This window comes from Desmodus rotundus, chromosome 7 (genome assembly GCF_022682495.2).
Source record: "Desmodus rotundus isolate HL8 chromosome 7, HLdesRot8A.1, whole genome shotgun sequence".
In the NCBI taxonomy this organism is placed as follows: Eukaryota; Metazoa; Chordata; class Mammalia; order Chiroptera; family Phyllostomidae; genus Desmodus; species Desmodus rotundus.
The window spans coordinates 96,321,640-96,345,052 of NC_071393.1; the positions used below are offsets into that span (position 1 = coordinate 96,321,640).

The 23,413-nt window shown below is 44.0% G+C and overlaps 1 protein-coding gene across 8 annotated transcripts in view; it reads left to right on the plus strand.

Annotated features, from left to right (window-relative positions):
• Nucleotides 1-23,413, plus strand: part of IQCH (IQ motif containing H) — a 185,429-nt gene that overhangs the window by 101,641 nt on the left and 60,375 nt on the right. For all 8 annotated transcript variants that reach the window (XM_071221988.1, XM_045201370.3, XM_045201367.2 and 5 more), the window contains 3 exons: nucleotides 2,025-2,200; nucleotides 7,520-7,792; nucleotides 11,953-12,144. In XM_071221988.1, coding sequence (XP_071078089.1) covers nucleotides 2,025-2,200; nucleotides 7,520-7,792; nucleotides 11,953-12,144 — 641 coding nt within the window. The remainder of the gene's footprint in view (nucleotides 1-2,024; nucleotides 2,201-7,519; nucleotides 7,793-11,952; nucleotides 12,145-23,413) is intronic.

Sequence of the window (23,413 nt, forward strand, 5' to 3'; positions counted from 1 at the left end):
AAGTTATTTTAATTTGTTTTTGTGTCTTTCTTCAATACTTCAAAAAAAATACTAGCTTGGTTTTGAAAACCACTAGTTGGGTGATTTCTCTTCTCTTCTTGAAAACACAAGATTTGGGATGACTAATTTGATCATTCAGCAATTGGATACAGGTTATTTACCCACTGTGTCCTACGTTAATTTATCTTAGATTCATGTGGTATTTTGGTTCCAAAATTAAATAGGAGCCACTTACATGTTTACATTCACGGAGCACCTTCAGGGGGCCTAGCACCAGGTCAGCTGAGAAGACGCTGCTGCTGGCCACAGATGCTTGTCTCCGGAGGGGGCCGTTCTCCCGTGTGCTGTGGGGCTCACTAATTGTGTAAGACTCTCTCCTTCCTGAATCTCTCCATTCTCCCAGACCCCTTTAGTCAACCCACACATATTTAGTGAGTGCCTCCTGCGTATTCCACACTGTACCAGGGCTTGGGGGAATCGAAGAAAGAGTACGCACCTTACCTTCTAGGAGTTTGGAAAGACAAGTTCAGTAAGACGGAACAACAAAGAACACAACTTCCTCGTGTGAAATCTTGAGGTTCTGAATGTTAAAGGGGCCCAGGTGTGGAGGGTAGAGCAGGGAATAACTCTTGGGTAAGCTACAGAGGAGACTCATGCATTTGTACTATTTGTTGAATGCCTACTATGTGCCAGACACGGGGGTTGACAAAAGTAGGTATACAGTTGTGAACACAAAAACAGAGTTAATAAAGGTATTGTAGTAATGGTAACCTGCATGTCTTTTTCCATACAAACTGTGCTTACCCCATAGAGAAATGTAGATATATAATCTATTCTTTCATTTAATACTCCCTAAAGCTATGCCCCGCCCCAGGGATTTTATCCCTCATTTAACAATGAAGGAACCAGAGCTTACAAAGGTTCAATGACATACCCAGGTCCCCTAGGCAGCTGAGCTAGAATTTAATCGGCCTTTGCTCTGTGTGCTCTGCCAAACCAAACAGAAGGGTCTTCAAATCCCCTCTCAGCCCTGCCTGACCAAGGGAATATTTACAGTGCTCCCTCCTCTGAACTTTGCTAAGCACCTGGTCAACGTGCTTCCTTGTGCTCACTACTCCCCACCATGTTTTATGGCTCTTAGTGCATAGGAAACAGCTGCTCCTCACGGGCAGCATCCCAGTTGCTTTGACTCTTGTATTTTCTCCCATGTCTTGTCAAGTGCTTTGCCCCTACTAGTCAGTTATTTTATGAATGAGTGAATGCATGCATGAATTTCATTGGCTGCTGATTTCCTGTCCATACTCCTCAGAATATTTTGCAGCCCCGATTGGGGAATCTCATCTCATGATTCTGTTTGGATGGGGTATTTAATTGAGATTTCTTGCTAGGTACATAAGAAGAAGCACATCTTTAACAAGAGAACAGTTAAATTAAGACAGTGTTCCTTTTAAACCAAGTATCACTCGATGTCTTGTATAACTAGTCTACTCCTCCTTGGGAATGGAGCGGGGAAAAGGTTGGTTTCCTGAAATAACCATTGCTGTCGTCATAATCATACCGTCTATTTGGACAGGACATTCCCTGAATAGGCAGAACAAGAAATTGCCATTTCATCAGCTTTCTAAAGTTAATAGCTCTGTTTCATAATTTACTGAAGTTAATGGGATAAATTTTTAAAGCCGTATGCAATTCCCACTGATGGTAATGGGAGTTCTGGGGCTGATTCCCTATGTATTATTTGAAAGGACACTTCATGGTACCTCACAGCCCTCCCTCTGAAGGAGTCCTTGTGTCCATTTCTTTGGTGGCAGTGTTACCAGTATTTGTCTTTTCTTTAGAGAAATGCTGAAGTGCCCCAAAGCCAGTTGCACTGCTAAGATTTGTACAAACCCAGTCTAAATTAACTTTAATGTGGCTTTTTGATATGCTCCTTATTTTAAACTGTGCCACATCCATCCGATGCCAGAGTTTATAATGTCATTTACCTTTACACCAGTAATTAACATGGCGCCTGTTGTTTTTAGACGAAAACGTGAGCGTCATCTACATCTGCTCCCATCAAATGAATGATGAGTTACTGCTGTATTACAATAAAATCCTCAGTCTACGGGCAGCTGTCAAGTCAGGAAACCTTGAAGACAGAAGTGACCTGCAGGACAGGCTCAAAATCATCACCCCTGAAGCTATAAAGACCTTCACTGTGAGTTTGTCTTCTAATTACTACGGCTTCAGGGATGCAGTAAAATTAAATTGGAAATTTTATAACTTGCAACGCTCTGGTACACATCAGTGAAATATTATTGCAAGTATAACAGTTTTACTGATTACACTACTCGTTGGACTGCAGGAGATAAATACCCCAGTTTAACTTTCAGACTTAGTTGAGCTACCCCTGCCCAGTTTCTCTGTCACTGAAGCCTAATTGAGGTTACTGGGTGGTACCACCAAGTAGGTGAATTTATAACATCTATGGTCCCATTTCCATTTTGTGTGGAGGACCCCCAGGCAGAGAATGGCTGGGCTGCCCGTGCTCACAAAGCTCATCAGGGACGGAATCTAGACCCGCATGCCCGGTTTCTGATTTCCACACTGGTACTGCTTCCAGTTCCATCCTTCTGTTTCCGCCCCGCCCCTCAGGGGAAGTCCGTCTTATTTACCATATCACATGGTTCTTACTGCACAAGGTTCAGGTTGTTGTTGTTTTTTAAACTTGTGCTGGTTTTTAATAAATGGGAAGAACTCTGCATGAAATTCCACCCCTACATGAGAGCTTTTGGGGATTCACGGCACCACTCGGGCAGAGTTCCAGAGTAAGGCAGTGCCAGAGACGGCTGGGAATGAACTCCTCTGTGTTTTAACAAGAATTTAAACTTCCCATGTTCTCCAACCAACATTTTAATGCCTAACGAACTGTGCAATTTTGAGCAGACCTTTCTTTTTGGCATAATCAAGAATCTGAATTCACTAATAAAGGTAGCTCTCCACTTACAAGTGGGATGCACCAAAGTCAACACTCTCCCTGATTGCATGCCAGAGACACCGATCACATGCTTCATGTAGGAAGTATGCATGTGTTCAGTTACTACCCATTAACCCTTTTGATACACCATGACTTTGACCCCTGCCTGCCCAAAAAGGCCTGCCCAGGCTGGGGAGGGTTGCTATAGCCTTTCTGCTTTGCTGGTGTACTCAATGAAATATCATAAGATTTTGCTCTCTTCTACCAAGATGAAGATTTCATTTTTTAGTAACTGGATACCTTAATGTTCCCCCTAAAGCTCTCTGTTTCATTTGCACCTCTGGGCTGTGGAAGAGGAAGGCCAAAGCTGGGGTGGGACAAGCAAAGGGAAAGACAGAAGGACAAATCATCGCCACTTACGTACAGTCTTAGGAACCTCCCAGTATCCACAGTCGATGCAAGGGTGGCTTTGGTGCTTGCACCCCGTGGCTTCAGTGGCAGAGTTACTGTGGACGTTAGGAAGCAAGGAAGAAAAAACTGTCATTTGTGTAGAATGTCTTGATTTTCTCCTGATAGCTGCTAATAAAGAGTTTCTGTGCATCTTAAATGCCCATATATATTAAAGAGGCATAGAACGGGAAGAGGTGCTGGTTTGGAAGAAGGTAAGGGAGTGAACTTAACCTGTATCAAATGCTTACATACATGGTATCATTTCATTATCAGAACAATGCATCAATCTCCTTCTGTGGGTGAGGAAACCAAGACTCATTTTTCTACTCCCAAGTTACTAGTGGGATCAGAGTACGAACCAAAATCTGTCTGACCCCTGAACACTATCATGAGTTGGAATGGCTGCTCCTGGATGACTTTGTGGCCTTGGGCGAGCCGTTTACCTCTCTGTTCTTTGCTCTTCATCTATAAAATGAGGTGATGGGTTATCATTTCAAAGTCCTTCCCAGCTCTATAATCCTATTACCTGAGAAAGGTACCCTTGCCAGCCCACTCCGACTTCCTAGCACGAGAGAGGCAGTTAGCACTGGCAGGGACACTGTGTTTTATTCATATCTCAGGTCTGCATCATGGCGAGTAGAAACAACTAGGGAATATTTTAAGTACATCTTAATACTTCTCACAGTTTAAGCTTAAATTATTTGAGTAATCACTCATAGGCAATCAAATTTTTAGAATACAGAAATTTAACTCTCACTTTCAAATCAGTTCCTGCTCATGTTTAGTTATTGCTTTATTTCTTTTTAGTGGGTTGGGGAGATTGTATCATTGCTGATTTTCATTCAAATGGATGACTTTGAGGAGATTTTTTAAAAAGCATGCCAAAAATCTGTTTGTACATCTCTCCAAGTCCCTGTACAATGTTTGGATTTGGGTAAAGGTGCTATTATAACATCATCGTGTCTATTTTTTAACACTTTAATGTTTATAAAGACATCCCAAACAACTACCTTTTGTCTCAGGTAAAAAAAAATAGTGGTGATAACTTCAATGCAGTTATAATGCTGTGGAATTAGGACCATTTTAGATCTTTGTCTGCTGTGTAATCCATTGCCTGGATCCAGTGACACTGATTTCCTCTAAATGGTCACACAAGACCCGCAGTCAGTAATGTGTCCTCTGCCACCCACTCATGTTCAAACCTTTATAAACACGTATTGAACACAGCATCAGGTACCACCTGGCCTGAAGAATAAGGCGATCCCACAGATGACTGTAACATAGAGTCGGGTAGAGTTCCTGCCAATAGAGATGAGCAAACCAAGAGGAGGTAGAAATTCATCCCGGTTGGAGACGTGCTCAGAACTTTGACATTACATCTATCACTGCATCTGCTTGCCCCTCATCACACCCCAGCAGCTCACCAACCCTTCACTGCTCAGCCTGCAAAATGGGAGAGACCGCGGCAGCTGTGGCGTGACACCTGTCCTGACTCCTGGGTTAAATCCTACCTCTGCTGTTAACTAGCTGGTGACTTGGGGCAAATCACTTGAGCCTCAGTTTCCTCATCTGCAAAAGAGGGGTGTGGATAGGCACGGGGCGGTATGGCTCAGGTGGGAGAAGACATGTCCAAATGCTTCAACCTTGTGACCTTAACGTGCAAGGATTGCCACCTTGAAGCACTTTCCGGGTGCCCTGAGAAGCCCACCATGTGCACTGTGCAGTTCACCAGTTCTCCCAGACATAAAATGTTTTTACATTGCCCGATTGGAATCATTGGTGGGAAAAGGAAAGGAATGGAAGAAACTAGGGGGAGAGACCGTGACCACCCAGACAGGAAACACAGACTCACAGGCGCTGTTCCCAGCCGCTGTCTAGCGGAACTCCCGGGCTTCCCAGAGCTGCATTCTCAGAAGTAGGCTGTGAAAATGGATTTCAGTTATGGTAGAAGAGGCATGTGACATAGATCTAAGGAGCTTAGACTAGAACCCCTACCCTGGAGGAAGGGCCCAATAGGGGGCACATCAACAAACCCTCTTCTCAGAAGAACTCTGAGGTTTTGAGGGGGAGGAGGTCAAGTACACATAACATAACATTTACCATTGTAACCATTTCAAGCATAGAGGTCAGAGGCATTAGGCACATTCACATTGTTGGCAACCATCACATTATCCATTTTCAAAACTTTTTCAACATCCCAAGCAGAAACTCCGTACCCATTAAGCAATAAGTCCAGAAGAGCTCTGGTTTTAAGGGAAAAGTTATTTCAGAGCTGGAAGGACCCTGGAGATGTCTAGTCCAACCCTCCATTTGAATGTGGGGGGCTGGGGCTCAGAAGGGTTGAGGTTCCTAAATCACCCTGCAAGTTACAGATTCAGGCGGGACTGAAATCCCAGGGCCCCCGCAGCCCCTGTCTCCCGCACTCAGCAGCTATCGTGCCCCCCAACAGTGTGCACGCTGCTGCCACTGATACTCAAGCAACTCAGGAATAGTTGCTTGACATTTCTCCACATTTTCATGCCGTGCAGAGCAGATGATTTTGACTAGAATTGGGGGAGTAGTTGCGAGTCTACAAAATCCCTTGAACTCCCTAAGACTCTGGCATCTTGCATTATATTATTTGCATGACATTTTAATGGCTTTAAAGAGAGAGTTTTCTCTGTAATCATAAGTACTCCATTTACTGAATAGCAACGCAATGCCACGCATTGTCATAGGTGTTTACATTCACGATCTTGTTTTATCCTTAGAGCAACCCAGCCAATGGGTATTTTTATTCCCATTTAACAGACAGGAAAACTTAGGCTCAGGGAGTCTAGGTTCCTTGCCCAGGTTCAGGTAGCTTATAGGTAATGGAGCTGGATTCAAAGCCAGACCTGTTTGACTCCCAACGCCAGCCCTTCTCTAGAGGAAGCGAGCACTATCGTGGCTTCTCATAGTTCATCCTTGGCTAAAGTCTTTCCCACACCCATCCTCACCTGATAAAATCCTACCCATCCTTCAAAAATCACCTCAACCCCAACCTCTCTCATTGTAATAATAGTAGGTAATATTCATTAAGTGCTTATTATGTCCAAGGCACTGTGCTAGGTGCTTTGCCTGCATTATCTCATTTAACCCTCGCAGCATCCCTAGGAGATGAGGGCTAGCATGACACTCATTTTACAGGTGAAGAAACTGAGGCCCGAGGAGAATGAGTGATGTGCCTTTTCAGCCCTCCCCACCAGCATGCGGCTTCTGCCTCCCTTCTCCATGCCTCCGAGGCCTTCTGTAGTTCTTTATGGCCTTCCTCCGCTTGGATTAGTTATTCATTAACGGCACGCATTTGCGTCCCCACTCCTTGGACGCAGAAGCACGGTTGCATTCATTTTGGTGCGTGATGACCATCTGGCTTGGTCCTCAGCCTCTATCAGACAGGCCAGAATTATTTATTTAATTGAATGAGACCATCACATGTACTGCTGAGCTGGGTGTAAATAATCAAAAATAAAATAAAAGAGTTTTCCATTGGAAAATGAGCTTGAGCCTTGCTAAAATTTTCAAATATTTTTTTATTCATGAATCCTCCCAGAGTTGTTGGCCAAGAACCATGATAATCATTATGAAAGTACATATTCTCTGAAGCAGAACTTGGGGAAGAGAGTATCAAGGCAAGTGCCTTTTTCCTACCGAATCACTTAGAGGGTGCCAGACCAGGAGTCCCGTGCAGTGAAGAATACTAGGATGCGTTTTTCTTCATTTTTTGTATTGATTTTCCAGACGCTTTAGTGTTAAACCATGCCAGAAGTGTTGCAGAGATGAATCACCATTACCCAAAGGCTGCCAGCCTCTTTTCCTTCTGACAGAAGGATAATTCCACGTGGATCAAATAAATACAGATGTGTAGTAATTAGTTCTATTCCCAGTGAGCCTATTTCCCACACACTAAAGATGTGAGCGATTATAGAGCCTCACCCCAACAGCTTTTATCAATTTAAACGGCTAAACAACAGGATAGGTCATAACCCAGCCTGCTATTAATAATGCATTTATGGCGTGCAACATTATAAATTAGGTGTATGGACTAGAGAAAGAACATCTTCTAACAAGAGTAGTGTGCTCTTTCCCCAGAAGCATCACATGTGCCTGGCCACTCACCTCATGTACAGTCCCAAGGCAATCAAAAGAATCAAAAATCTCATCCGAGGACAAGAAGCCTACATAGTCAGCGGGCTCCTCCACAGGGATGACTTGGCCGTGGCGGATATGTTGGACGTCCCCATCCTGGGCCCGGAGCCTGAACTAGCGCATCTTTATAGCGCCAAGTCTGGAAGCAAACGGGTCTTTGCCAGCGCCAATGTGCCTGTCCCCCCTGGAATATGTGACATCTGTAGTCACCAGCAGGTATGTGGGGTGGACGGGAGAGGCTCTGTTCAAGCACAGCACATCCTCGTGAGCTCACAGGGACGCTAGGTCTTCTGGAGCCAGCCCTGCCTAGGGAAGGCTGTGTGGAATACTTGGGTTGATCGGTTGGAATCTACTTTAGGCCCCCGTGGTTAAATGTATTGTCCTTGTGGAAATTGCTGGAATTCCCAAAATATTTACTCATTTGGATTAAGACATGGAAGATGTTGTTAGTGTACCGATCTTCTATCAATATTGCATCGACATGGATTACTTAGTTCATTGTCATTTTAGCTAGCCATTGAGCAGTCATCTAGCTAGCCAGTCATTGAGCAGGACCTGAGAAATGTGAAAGACTCTCTTGGATAAAATGTGCAGGTTTGGAAAGCTCCAGGGAGTGAGCCTTTCGGCCAAGCCAGGCTACAGGGGGCCTATAGCAGAGGGCTGCAGACATCCTTCACTCACACAAACACCCTTTGGTCCCTCAGGAAGGAGCCACGAAGGGAGAAGGGGGAAAACCCCAGACAGGGAAGTGAGATGGCTCCAGGAATAAAACTGCTTCTGGGTTTTGTCTTGGGCTAAATCTGTAGCTATATATCTTCCAACCAATAGTTAGGGCCAAAACTATTTGGAGACAAAAATATCAGCCACTAGAAATATCTCTGAGTTAACTCTGGCAGGTGTTCTCCCATTTAACTGCTACTCTTTGTCACCACAAAGGAAATAAAAAGATAAATGGCTGGTAAGATTTCCTGGACTTGATTTCAGTCCACCTCTTGACCATGACTCTGAGCCGGTCACAGCTGGTCCCAGGCACCCGCTTCCTGGGAAACTAAAGAACGGTGCACAACGAGGCACTCTGGGGGGGACAAGTTTAGGGTTCTTCCTTCTTCTCTCAGCTGCCCGATCATGATGCTGTGCACCTCATATCTGGGGAGCCCCCAAACCAAGCCTTTCAACAAGTCATACTTTTCAGAGACTAGTTTAAAGATACTACTAGTTTATTATATTGCCCTAAAATGTTTCTATCTTTAAAGAGTGTTCTGGGGCCACACCCTTATGTGGGTTCATAAGGGAAGTTGCTCTTTAAGGTCACAGAGTCTGGAAAAGACACAGGCAGTTTTAATAGGAGTAGCGAAGAGGCTCCTCCTGAACTGTGAGGTCCCTTGTCATTAGCCTCCACTAGAATTTGAAGATGACAAAGTGCTTCACTCTGCCTCCCAGTAGAATACTTGACTGACAGACTTAATACAAGTGAAATGCATTTTAAAATGATACAATTTCATGCATGTACCTTACATTAAACAATGTTCACACATGTACAATACATTACATTAAAAAGCATATGTGCAATATTTATATCGAGTCTTGCTTTTGTCTTCACTGATGAGGACTCAGGCAATCTTTGCCATGAAACATTGTGGAACTTTCTATGTTGATCGTGGTTACAGATGCAGGCACAGGTAATGCAGTAAAACCTTCCTCTAATACTGGTATTAGAGGAAGTAGGATTTAAAACCTCCTTGTAGACACACCAGATCTGAGGGATGTCATTTCACCCACGGCGATTGAAAACTGCATCACGATAAACAGAGTTATGATGGAGTCCTGTTCTACTGGTTTGGGAAACACACGTCTGAGGTCATCAAGAATTGAAGTGCTCCACTGAGACCTTCCCAGAGAGTGGCTCCCCTACCCAATCTATCTGAGTGCGTCAGCATTTTGAATTTGCAGATGGCGATGAATCAATGGCACTGACTTTTTACCGATGTGCGTCATAAACTGAAAGCTGGTGAAGGAAAGCTGTGATTATTTTAACTTAGGTGAATAGATATCCCTGACTATGAGCTGGATTTTAGCAGTAGTCATTTTTCCACTTCTGTCTACACCAGAGTAAAATGAATAGCAATGTAACACTGTACTACGTCTTTTGAACGGATAGACTCCAACAGAAAATGATAAATGTTTGGAGGTAGCATAAAGTCATTTGGTTTATGCTAAAGTAATTTATTTATTTATCTGTTACATCGAGCACGAGCACCGTGAACATTTCCTGTTTGTTTTGATCCATAAAGCAAACATGCCAGTTCTCTCTCTGGCATGTGCTCCGTATGAAATATTGACAGCTTTGGTTAAATAAGCAAAAAAATGGCGATGCTATTTTAAAGCGCTGTTCAATTTTCACTTGAAGATAGCACATAACTCTTTCCTGTGGTGCAGCCTTTACAATACTATTGATCCTTTTCATTACTCTAGGGGATCCATCAACAGGCGCCCATTTATTGGATTCTCAGGAGCAACAAATAATAGGATTTGGAAGAAACAGATGATAATTTTGTTAGTAGTTGAATCTCTGAATATACAGTACATCCCAATATTCAATAAAAAATGCTAGGCCATTACACCTTTCCCTACACTAGCAAAAGAATTTTATAGGATATTAACATGCCAAAGGCCATTTCTACTTTTGCAAAGTATGATCATAATACAGGAAAGCATGATGAAATATAGAATCTCTCTTCTCAGCACAGCACTGGAGAAAGAAGGGATGTAACGTCGGAAAGCACAGTGAGAAACCTTTGTAGGCTATGCTCACAGCCATATGGTGTATAGACCAGAGTGCGTGTCATTTAAACACCCGAATTATCCACGGACACAACGGGATAATGAGGGAGCTAAGACAATTCCATTTTGCCCTAATTGAATACCCCATGGTTGCATGGGGCTTGCAGGGATCCCAGGAATGCCCATTTTGATATCACTTCCACACTGCTGTGTAGTGTAACATCCCCAGGAAGATCTGCTGGAAAAACTACAACTCAAGAGAGCAGACTGTGCCTTTAATCAAGTAACGGTAATCTTCCAGCTCCAGACTTCAGCAGAACCATAACCTTGCGTCCTTTCACATGTTTTAGTTGAAAAAAATTAAAAATCCATTTGGTGAGCAAAAAGTCATCAAGAGAGAAGAGAATGAGAGTGTTGTAGCGGCCTCCTTCAGTACCGAAGACCATAGCCGAGCACAGCGGTGGGTAGGCTCAGCAGAGCGAGTGCCTCCTATGCTTTGTCTCTTCCTGGGAAGTACGGACTGGGAAGTCTGATGAGAAGGCCAGAAAAAAACATTTTGTGATATTGAGTTATTTTCCTCCATGGCCATACTAGAACAGTATGACCTGTAATCCCAAATGACTTACTGACAGTAAGGCAAGTTGCTTCTCTTGCTTCTCTCCTAACTTCTTTCTCTGCCCCACCTTTCCCTCCGCCTCTCTGCAGGCTGAGCTAGGCAGCACGGTGCAGAGAGAATGAGCTTAGGTGTGCATGATCATGGGCAAGTTATTCAAGTTAGCTGAGTCTCAATTATTTATATATGAAATGAAACGAATAATGGTGCCTACCTTACAGGTTTTGTGACTGTGAAATGAGGAAACTGATGTGTAGAGCTTAGTCAAAGGCCGGACTCCCACTGAGAGCGACTTTAGTATCACATTACCATCATCATGATACTAGGCTTGACTTTCACCCCTTACACTTCCGTGTGACCGCGCCCAGTTCTTGAGGGAATGCTGTTTCAAATAAAATGCAGGGCAGGTCTGTAGTCCAGGAAAGTTGCTTCCATGACTGTTGTATCTCCTTTATCATCCACTCGGCCCATTGACCAAACGAATGCATTCAAGCATGTTAATGAGGAAAAAGTTAAATGTTTTATAGGTTATAACATCTAAAGACTCAACAAAGCACCAAATAGTTAGTTTTCAAGACTACAAAGAGTTAGTGCAGTCTTTAACTTTAGTTTATAGTGTTGAAATTTAAAAAAAAAACACTTGAATCAATAAGTAAATACATACCTCTCTGAAGAAAACAATACCAAGATTCAAGCACAGATATTCAAGGATTCTTTATTTTGCCTTGAAAAGCAGCTAAATGATAATTTCAGAATTTCTCATAGATAAGACTATACTTTTAAACATGCCTTTATTCCCATTGGTTAGTGGTTTCATCACATCATATGTACATCACTTAAAACTTCTTCCCATCTGTCTTGATAACTAGAGGATAACCAAATGGACAGACCATTCGGAATAGAGGTGTGAGACGTCCAACACCCTGAAAAGGAAACCAGGAGACGAGCTGTATTAAATGTAGCTGTGGCTTTGTCCCCACAGATGATAGAACAGCTGAGCCAGCTGGTCGCCGATCACCTGGGAATCCAACGCTGGCTCTTTAAAATGGACTATGAGTTTGGAGGAAATGGGACCGCGTTTTGTGACATTCTTTCCCACCTCAAGTGCCACAAGTGGATCCTAAAGGAGAGCAGCAGATATGGCCGCAGAGACTGGAACAAGAAATGGGCACAGGTGAGTGTTCCGTGGCGACACAAACACACCGAGTCTGAACTGTTAGGAAATGAAGCAAAGGCTTCACTAGGAGATGGAAGCACCTTCTTCAAGGGTCGGCAGTGAACCTTAGGCAAATCGTTTGCCCTTCTTAGGCAATGGGGTTGGTTAGGTTATTTTAAATGTCCCTTCATTGGGCCCTAAAAGCCTTCATTCATGTCTTCAAGTAGATTGTAATCATTAGGAAATAGGTTTTTTTAACCACATTCAGGTAACATTACAAGTCTCATCATTTGCTCTAAGTGGGTCTTGATCATATGCTGCTAACAACTGATATTAATAAGCTGGCCCGTATTTTATTATGAGAGAGAAATTCTATTAGTGAATGGTCGTCACCTGAAAGCTAATGTATAATAGCATTCTGTCAGCAGCCATGTGTTTCTGGAGACAATTCCAGGAAATTTCTGTAACTGCTGGTCCCTGTGAGATGTTGAGAAAATGATACACCCTGGCCAGAGAATCTCCAGGTCCAAGCTGAACAATAGGTAAAATGTCTTAGCATATGAGTTTGTAGAATCTTCCATGCATTGTATATTGGTGGAAGGACGAATTGCACCACTTCTTAGTCTGTTCCAAACTTGGTTAATAATTAAGGTAATTTTATATGGCCTAATATATAAATCCAACCCACCATTCTAACAGCTGCCTCACTTTGCATCCAGAGGCCTAGACTAGCCTAGCTGCCCTGAATCCCAAACCTCTGTCTTGGCTGACCTACCGGTGAAGAAGATTCAGAGGCAAATTCCCTTCGCTGACCCTTCCCTACTGACGTGCGTGACGGTGGGCAGCGCAGTGATTTGCATCTCCTTGGAGCGCCCACCGTACTCACACACATTTAGAAGGGTATGAATCAAGACACAAGTGATGGGAAAGGAGGGGCACACGAGAGAGAGCCGCACTATTCCTCTGAGAGTGAAGCGAGGAATAAATCTAGAGAACAGTCAGAAGAGAGAGTTCCCTCTGACAAATGTTCCCGTTCTCCCCGTGATCTATTCCGGGCTTTTCTTCCCCCTGCATCAGTGAAGGGACTAAATGCAGCACCTGTCATGGCCAGCTCTTTACATATTATTTAAGGGCTACCGAAATGAATTACTCTTCTAGAAAAAAAAAAACACAAGGAAAATGTATTTAATTTTGAGGCCCATAGAGGTTTCTCTTGTGTTATTTTTGAAACGGATTTTGTTTCATATTGTATAGAAGTTTCTTTTTAAAGCAAAACTGTTGAATCACTGATGAAAATATGACTTTTTCATTTAAAAAATTGAAATATTAGTGTGCAAAGTATTTGTTGGTCTCAATATTTCAAACCAATAATTTTTTCTTAAATTCTCCTAAAACTAGACTATGATAAATTTTAAATGTTTGACTTTAAGTTTAAAAAATATTTAAAATATTGACATTGGCTGAATTGTACTTAGGAGCCTGACTATATATTATGTAATTTCAATTATTTTAAACTCTACCATTTTAAATTGTCATGAAATACATTTAGCATTATTATTAAGGTTATTAAATGTGAAATTCTTGAATAATTCATAATCTACCTAAATCATTCTTTAACTTAATAAGGACAAAATTATTATTCAGAAATCTTTTTATACTCTGAGACATATGCTTAGCCATAGTGTGGTTAAAAGCCAAAAATATATTTTTTAAAATAAATAAAACAGCTCCAAAGAGCTTTTTTGAAGGGGTTGGGGGTAGGAAACTATTAACATTTTTTGCCTTCAAAGTAAAATTGCATTCCGAGTGGAAGTGAACTGTAATCTCCATTGAGTGTAGCTATTGAGCATTTAGGCCTGGAATCCTCCTTTGTTCCGGATGCCGGGGCAGTGGCGCACAGCAGACATCGAAGGATGCCTCCACGAGCACGGGCGTGTTTCCGTGCCCCCCTGTCTGTCGGTGGACCTGTTTCTTTTCATAATGAAGATGTTGTGTCATCAAGCCTCGCCCGGCACGTACAAAACATGTGCTGGCAGGTTATTAAAAATTTCAGCTTCCTGATGGAAGACTATCCTGCAGGCTAAGAGTCCAGAGAAAGACTCCATTCTGGGAGAATTATTAGAAATGAGATTATGACTGTAAGCACTAAATTATGTTAATACTTACAAATAGCATCATTTGCATAGCAGTTTATGACACGATACCGTGATTTTTCTCATTGGTGTGTTGTAGGCAACAGATTAAAAACAGGGCCGTTTACGGGAGCTGGAGCCGTTTTGAGATTCTCTTGCTTCTTACGCAGATAATGGATTTAGACGGAGGCATCTTTCCGTGTAGACTCAAGGACCCAGTACAAAGATCATCTTTTTTTCCTACCTGTCTAATTTAGAACCAGAGCTACTTAGCTGGTTGCAGATGAGACTTGAAACAAAGTCACGGAGCAAACAAATGCTAACGAGCTGTAGTCACGTTGTTACAAATCAGTATAGACGAGTAGGGGGCTTTAGGAAAAGCGGAATGTTTCATGACGGCCACAGTGAGAACGGAGAACAGACCTCACTCTTTTCCTGCTGGCTTGGTACAAACCTTTTCCTCTTCATTCTACCGGGTAACAGAACCTGATTCTCCCAAAGAGTCCAGTGGACTCGTTTAAGTCCTCGATGCTTGTTGATGGTTAATGAATCCACACACTTGCTTACCCTCCAAACTCCCCACCCGCCAGTCAGAGGCATTTCTTTCCATGCAGTAGGAATGAAAGCTCAAGTCGTGGAAGGCACACGTGTAAGGGAAAAGCCTTCCCGGACACGCTCACCTCAGACGGCGCAGGGAGACTCCAGTAAACAGTTGCTGTGGTACCAGTCCTTCTGGTGGTGGTTTCTTTTGTTTTTTTTAACCTCACTCAAGGACATGTTTTCATTGTTTTTAGAGAGAGAGGAAGGGGTTGGGCGGGGGGAGAAACAGCAATTCAAGAGAAAACCTCAATTGCCTCTTATATGCACCCAAGGGTGACCAAACCTGCAACCTAGCTAGGTGTGTGCTCCGATCAGGAACCAAACCGGCGACCTTTCGGTTTACGGGATGATACTCTAACCAGTTGAACTGGTGTTTTCTTTTATTTCTTTTTTTAAGGGGTAAATCTTCCCTCCCTCGGTCCTGGGAGAGTGGCATGGTGGCAGTAATGCTACTGCTGACGCCACCTTGCAAGCGACTTTTGCAGAGCAGTTTCTCCAGGTGAAGAGCTAAGCTGTTCGCTCTTTTGGTTTTTCTGCGCGGACCTTCTCAGGGCCTCTGCTTCCCTGGGTGAGTGGTGCAAGATGCAGAGGTCGCGGTGCCACAGTTCTCCCACTCACAGGACAAGGGAAAAAGGAAACTGAGCTGGCCCTATGCTACTATGGAATATTGCTATTTTATAAGCCGTTGGAACAACCGTTTACCTTTACTTGTACTTCGGTGTACTTTATTAGACATTTTAAATTAATTCGGGGGTCGCCAAGGGGAGACATTATATATATACTAATTCAAGGCACCCAAGCCTAGATAAAGTAGAATACGCCACAGTAGGTTTGCTTCCCTGTAGAAGTAAGTTAGCAAACCAAATGCACTATTACAGAAGAGAACCACCAACCAATCCGTGCGTTAGAATTGTATCGCTCCACTGAGATGACTTCCGTCCATTCAGACGGCCACGTGACTGGGCCATGGGGACCACTACTGGACGGCTGAGCTTGGTGCCCTGTATGGAATCTTGTAGGTATTTATTAGGTGACCCCGAAGAACCATGACCCTGTAACCACATAATTTTTTGGATAGGTTAAAAGGTAATATAATGAGATGAAAGGTATATTTGACCAAATAAGGACTTAATCAGTTTTCCCAAGCATAGTTGTTTTCATTTTTGTGTATTAATTTCCCAATGTGTTGTATTTATTTCCTATAGCTATAGCAACAGTATATTTGCTATTTAAACATCAGACCTTCAACATTCTCTATGTTTACATGTGGTCATCATAATTAATGGGTGTATAATATTCCCTCGTATTGATTTACTCTAAAATGGTAAACCATTCAACTAAGTTGGAAATTTAGGTTGTGTCCAGTTTGTGTGTGTGTGTATGTGTGTGGTAGTGGTGGTAGTAGGGAGGGAGAAAGGAGGGCGGGGGGGATTGTGTGTGTGTGTGTGTGTGTGTGTGTGTGTGTGTGTGGTAGTGGTGGTGGTAGGGAGGGAGAAAGGAGGGCGGGGGGGATTGTGTGTGTGTGTGTGTGTGTGTGTGTGTGTGTGTGTGGTAGTGGTGGTGGTAGGGAGGGAGAAAGGAGGGTGGGGGGAATTTGTTTTTATTTTTGGTTAATGTAAAATTGAACACCTTTTGTTGAATGAATTTCCTAGAAGACCAAGGAGTAGCGTGTGTTATGGTTCTTGTTACACATTGCCACGTGACTTTCTAAGAAGGTAGTGCCACTTCGATAAGGAAGGCATTGTTATTCTGTTTGCAGATGGAGAAACCGGTGTTTGGGAAGTTAATTAACTAACTTGCCTAAGCTCAGACAGCTAATAAGCAGTTGTGCCTAGTTTGAAAACCACACTCACTCCTCCTGGCCCAGGGTACTTGCTACATTTAGAGAAGACCCCTTATCTGAAAATCCCAGAGAAGTGCTCTCCTCCAGGTCCCTACTGTTATGACCCGCTACCCTGTGGCAGGTTTTCTCCTTTGTACAGAGACTCGTGAAAAACACAACGGTCCCTGGACCGTGGCAGCCATTGCTCCCGCATTTCCGTGGCCCAGGCACACGGAGGTTACTAATGGGAAACCACGGGCTCTAGTCTCTGTCTCTTCATCTGTAAAGAGGGATAACATTGATACCTGCCTTCAGGGGAGGTGGTGAGAATTCACTGTGAATCAGTTAGCAATGTCTTTAGCACATCACACGCCTTCAAGAAATGCTCCCTGTTATTATTAATATTACCATAAAATCGCATTACAGTTAAATTGCAGGTAACATTGAACAAGTGTACATAATATAATCTTTCTTTGATGATGTATCAGGGGGTCTTGCAGGGTCTTGTAGGCTTCCAGAGTATTTTTCTCCGCATCAATTATCATTATATAAAATTGTGGCCGTTGAAGACACAGAACGGCAACCCAGTTGTGCCTGCCCACTTATTTACCCAGATACTAATGCCTTCAAAAGAATAAGCTTTGATAGCGCCCTGGCTTCTTACCATTTGAAAGGAGAAAATAAATTCCGGTTAGTTGGACTTCCTACACGCCGAGGAAAGAGGCACTGACCTGGTGGAGATTATTCTGCCCGTACGGCCGAAACCTGGTCGCTTCATTTTCTGGTTCCACTTGGTGTCTTTTCTAATTAGGGTAGCAGCACGTCACCGCGGTCATTGGAAAGTCTTAATCATTTACATATTTTTCCTTATCTCTGAAAATGACTTAGAATGTTTTCTTCCAGTTCAGTGGTTATTTTCATGAAGCTGCCAGGGTTGGGTTTGAGGGGCCTCTCTGCGCCTGAGGAAGATGACAGGAGAGAGAAAATTGCCTCCCCCAGTCAAATGAAAGCCAGGTCCCCCTTCCGAGGACATCTAACAATCAGCTATACAAGCTGTTTGGTTTGTGTGTCCTATTGATTTATTATGCTTCTAATCAGTACATAAAGCTATGGGCCTGCAGTGTTAATTTTTCATATGCTTACAAAGTACCCTTTGATTTTCTGTCACACGTTAATTACAGTGTTTTGCCATTAAATAGGAAGCTTTGTGTAAACTAATTACTAGGTAATCATTGTCTACTGCAAGCGTGCTGTTTGTACCTTTTATTTTATTCTAAAAATGCACAGATCTCGCAGTCTGGAAACACTCTACCTTCCAGCCATTAGCTCTCACTAATTCATAGCATTATTGTGGTGAGAGTGGAGGAGTTGTAATTGTTGTGGTATCAGAGCTGTTAATTACCGGAGTAAACAGTTGAAATGGTGCCAAGGTCTATTGTACAAGGCAGAGAAAAGGAGGTTTAAATGTTACTCCCACCATCTGGGGACTAGGGGAGAGGCAAATGCTTGAGAACAGCAGTGAGGCGCTCTCGCCGCCTCAGCTCCAGGGTTGGCGGCCATATGGATCCAGAATATTCTGAATCAATTGAATTTAACTGCCAGTTTTTCGCAATAACAGCGTGGAAGGAAGGAATAAAGCAAAAGATGAGAGGAACGAGAATTGGTTAGTGTTTTCACATCCAGGAAGTCCCCGTTAAGAGTTCTTTTGGAAATATCTGCTTGGCTGAAAACCACAGAGCAGGCGTGGGCACTTGGACTGAATTCAGAATGAGTTTTACTCTCCTCTGCTGGAGACCGTGCCATTTGCTTCTGGTCATCTGTCCCCCTACCTTGTGCCCCTCCCTCCGGGAGAGAGGGATGCCCTTGAGAAGACTGGGACTTTCGTGTCATTGTGCCAGATCAAACGAAAATCCTCACTTTTGGAATTCACTGATGTGTTACCCTGGTACTTTAATAAGCATGGTCTGTAGAAAGAAAAGAATAATCAACATATAATGCTATTACACCTGCCTTCAGTATGTGTACATCTGCACATGTGGGAATATCAGAAAAGGTACAGCTCTTCACTCCTATTTTAAAAAGTAGGTGCTTACCCACTCCTTTTGTATGGAATTAAAATATAATTTCTCCTGACAATCTCTCCTTTCATGTCACAATTTCACCCTTCTCCCCCACCACTTGAGGGAAAAATTGCGTCCAAAGGACACATGTGTTTTCTTTCATTTCTAATTTTCAATTAAAGAGCTTTTTCAGCTTACGCGATTTTTCCAACCAGCAATATGTCTCTAACTGGAAAGAAAGAAACCGATTACCAATAATAATAGTTATAGCTATTTTGACTTGCAGCTGATTTTTAAACCTCATGGTTTTTGCTTTAAAATACTGTGCAAGCTTTAAAGCAGTCACATGTATTTACTTGATGTCACTCACATTTAATATAATTTCCTTCAAACCCATTTTCCAACATTAAAAATATTTTTTAAATCTGCCACTTGCTGCTGTAACTACTTTTTAGCATCATTCCCAAAACATGAACATATTCTTCTTTTTTTAAGCCACCCTGGGTCATTTATCTTTAATTGCTCCTTCAGCAGCTGCTGAAGTGACTTAGGGTAAAGCGCAAACAACCCCTTTAGAGGGAGCGGCCGCCTCCGCCGGGAACCAAAGACCGTGTTTATCCGGCTTTTGTGACTGCGGTCTCGGCCCCCGGGAAAATTTTCTCCGCTTGTGTGTATGTGCGAAGTTCAATTACGAGTTTCAAGAATCACTTAATCTTTATCTATCGAAACCCCAGCATGCAGCGTGGCTGGGTGAGCCTAGAAAGAAAGCCACAGCCCCCTGTGGGGAGGGGGAAAAAGAAACAGCAGCTTAAGTGCTGGAAAGTCGAACGCGAATGAACCTTCCCCGAGTTCCTGGTCGGGCGAAGCAGTTGTGCTGAGCTTCGGAATGGAGGCGCGACATATGTGCCTCAGTTGGACAAAACGCTTCTCGAGTCAAATCAACTGCTAGGCCCGCACGTCGGTGCAAGGTGGAGGCCTAGATAATGAGGGACAGACTCCTCGCGAAGCAGCGAGTGGATAATGCCACGTAAGTATGGAATTATATACCGCGTTTTCACCATTCTGTTTAATGAGAGCCGCCACCGCAGCGAATCACTTGCCACACAGCCGAAATGGGCCGTTAGCTATCAAGGGAAAATTGTCTTTGCCGCTTTCAGCAGATGGAGCAAATATTTTACAAAGCAATTTTACATACCAAAAACATTTGCGTGCCTTGGTAATGGTGGCTGTTTTACATTATGTTACCTTCTACAGCAGCATAATTTTCCATCTCATCGAAGGCAAAGTTGGCATTTTTGATTTTTAAATTCTCAATTAACAATTAAACATGGAATATTAAAGCAGTCTTAAACTTTAAGTAGGTGTGGGAAGTAGTTTATGACTTGCTGGAGACGTTGTCATTTTTTCTTCACCCTCTCAGCATATTTTTGCACTCTAAAGAGGGACTATTTCTAATGACCTTAGTGGAAAGGAGTAAGTGGAAACTCCACTACCGATGGCAGAACAGGAGGGCCCAGTGCCTGGGAACGATCCCAGCACTTGCTGGCTTCCAGCGTCCACCGTGGGTTCCACGGGTTGGCCCGCCCACTTGAGTCAGTTTAAAACGTTTAAACTCCAAGTTAGTAGAAAACCCAACTCAACTTAAAATAGCTTTAAAAATAAAGAGAATGTATGGTCTCAGCTCAGGTTTAAAGGCTGGCTTCAGACAAAGCTTAATCCAGCAGCTCAATACCGCCAAGGACCCAGTTACTTTCCATCTCTCCTCCAAACTTCACATGTCGGCTCCTCCCGAAGGCTGGCTTTCCACAGGGTTGAAAGATGGCGGCAGAAGCTCCTGGAGCTTGTCCTTGGTCAAGACAATAGAGAGAACATCTCACCTGGTAGCATTCTCAGAAGAGCATAAAGCTTCTTTCTCAGAAGACCCTGGCAAGCACTTCCTAACATCTGACAGGCCTACTGGGTCATGTGCCCGTCCTGAAGACTGTGGCCAGGGTAAGGCTTTGCTAGCCAGGGGCTCACCCTCAGAGCCGAGGGTGGACTCACTCTCAGTCAACTAGCAGAGCTAAGAACGGCATAGTGGCGGCTCCCGACAGGAAGTTTGGGACATCACTACCCTGAGAGAGGGACAAAGACTGGGCAGCCGACAACAGATGTCCATTCTACCATTTTCATAAATATGACAGCACAGACTTAGCATCACCTGTGGATGAACCAATCTGACCCAAAGTGACCATTTGTGCCCATCGATGGCAGCTACAGGTGCCATTGCACTGTGACATCCTGGTAGCCCCAGGTTTGAACCCCAGTTTGGCTGCTACAGGCCTGCCACTCGGTAAGCTTTCGACAAGGGAGAGCTGGTATTTCACCTAAAAAATGACTACGATGGTAAAAAATAGCCTACACACGGCAAACTCACCCTCGATTTTGGAATCCCTCCCTTCTCCATCTTTGTCCAAGTAGCCAACTGGAATCCCATGCCACCCTTTGCCCCCTGAGAGGGGTGGCAGAAGTGGTGGAGAGCACTCACCCGGGGCAGAGGCAGCAGAGAGCTCTCGCACTCTTGGGGTGCGGTGTAGGAGTGTCGCAGGCCCGGTCCCTCTTCCGTTACATGGGGCATTTGCTTGGGCAGTCCACATGGCCCCTTTCGGCCCTGACAGTCTTGCTTCGTTCTTCAGGCCACTGTCTCTGCCTTTCGGCCTGTGCCACCCTCCATTCCTTCACTTAGGGGTATCAGAAACCCCTGTAAAGAGGGACCATCTGGGCAGGTCCTTTGGTTTCTCTTTTGGACACCGCCAAGCACTGTCTGACGTGGGAGACTGGAGGTGGTTAGCCAAGAAATTGTTTTACTTAGCTCCCCGCTGCAGAGCCAGCCCAAAAGCTTCTAAGATCAAATGAGTTTTTCTGGGACCGATATTTAGAGCATTCTAATTTGTATTCCTTCTTCCTCCTCTCCCGTCCTCCCCAACACACACAGGCGCACACACACACACACATGCAGAAGTTACTTGAGAAAGTTAACTCTCTGGAGTTTGAAGTAGCTCTAGTAAGTATTAAATTGGATATGCCAGCAGCTTCCCCTGAGATGTCCTGAATTTCCTTCAGTCAAATATCTGTTCCTTCAAATTTACACTTTCTTGATAGAAAAAGAGAGAGAGCTGAGAGGCAAGGTCCATGCTTCCTGGAACCCTCCAAGGTCATGACTGTTGTCACACTCTGAGAGATAAATGTGGGGACCGGCCAAAGGGTGACCAGGCTGTACAGAGGTGCAGGTGGGGTTCAAGTTCCTCCTGGGTGGGAATGGCTCTAGAGTCGTCACTCCACAAAGGCCAGCAGCAAGGTGATTGCCAGAGCCAGTGCCATCGGGAAAGAATGAAAATCTGGAATTCTGACTTTTTCCCCCAAAAGTAAAGGGTATTTTTCTAACGTGCGTTTATTGTCCACAAGTTGTATACTTTCCGCAGCCCCAGAGTCATCTGGTCTCAATGACCTGCTCCATGTGGGCGGGAGGCTCTCTCAAACACTGACTTGGTGGTCCATCACTCTGATGTGGCTCCATGAAAAGCAACTTCCCAACTAGTGACTCCCAAGTTTGTAACATGTGCCAGGTGGCTGGCCTATAACAGACCCCCCACACACACACATTTTAGGAGGGTGAAAAAGCAGAAAAGAAAGCAAACCGGCAACTGTTCCCCCCAAGTCCACTGTTTTCTGTTTTCAGTCACATGTCAAAAGTCATCCAATAACAGAATCTGACAACTCAGCAGGGGACCTGACACACGCCTCTCCGTTCCAGGAGCCTCCACTTCCCGTCTGCAAAGTAGGGGACAACACCGTGCTGCTTGACCTCAGAGGGCTCCTGGGAGGACTGAACGAGATAGTGAACGTGACCCTGCTGTGACAAGAGGAAGCATTTTACAAACACTGTTTGGTGGCTCACAGGAATGTAGGGGTTTGTCCGGCATGGTTGTCTGTGTGTGCATACATGTCTGTGTGTGTCTCTGCATGTACTGAAGTTTATTCTAAGCAGAATGAATCTGAATAGCTATAGATCTCCCCTCACCAGCATCCACCCTTAAAGTTGTAGTGAAGTTTGTACTGTGCAGAATGATAATCCCTAGAGAACAGAAACTGCCCCCCAAACCAGGAACTCACACCCGACGTCAGTAGGCCCTGCGTGACCACTGAGCCCTTCTTGCTCCTAAGGAAGAGGTGTCCTCAGTTGGCCATACTGTGATGGAGTCCGCTGCCCCTGGATTTGAGCTCTGGCCTCACCTGCCAGTTCACAAGCAGCTCTAAGTCCCCAGCAGATGCTGTGCTGTCTCAGGCATGGCGTGTGGGGCATGAAGTAACTTGAAACTCTTACACAGAATGTCATTTTGCTGCCCTTTCTTGAATATATGAGTTGCAGGTCCTGTTGTATTTTGTTTTATTTTCGTAGAGATAAAAAGATAATTTCCTTCACTGGTATTAAAGCCACTCTTAGTACAGTCCTTGTATTTCCTATCACATGTTTTAAAATAAAGAAATAAGTCAAACAGTTAATGTCCCCCCCCCATTTTTGTCTGTTTTCCTCTTAGAGAAGTAATCATGGCCCAGGCTGCTTCTGTGTGTCCCAGGACCCCCACTGAGTGTCCCCTGCCCATGCCTTCAGCACTGCACTTCTCACGACAGGA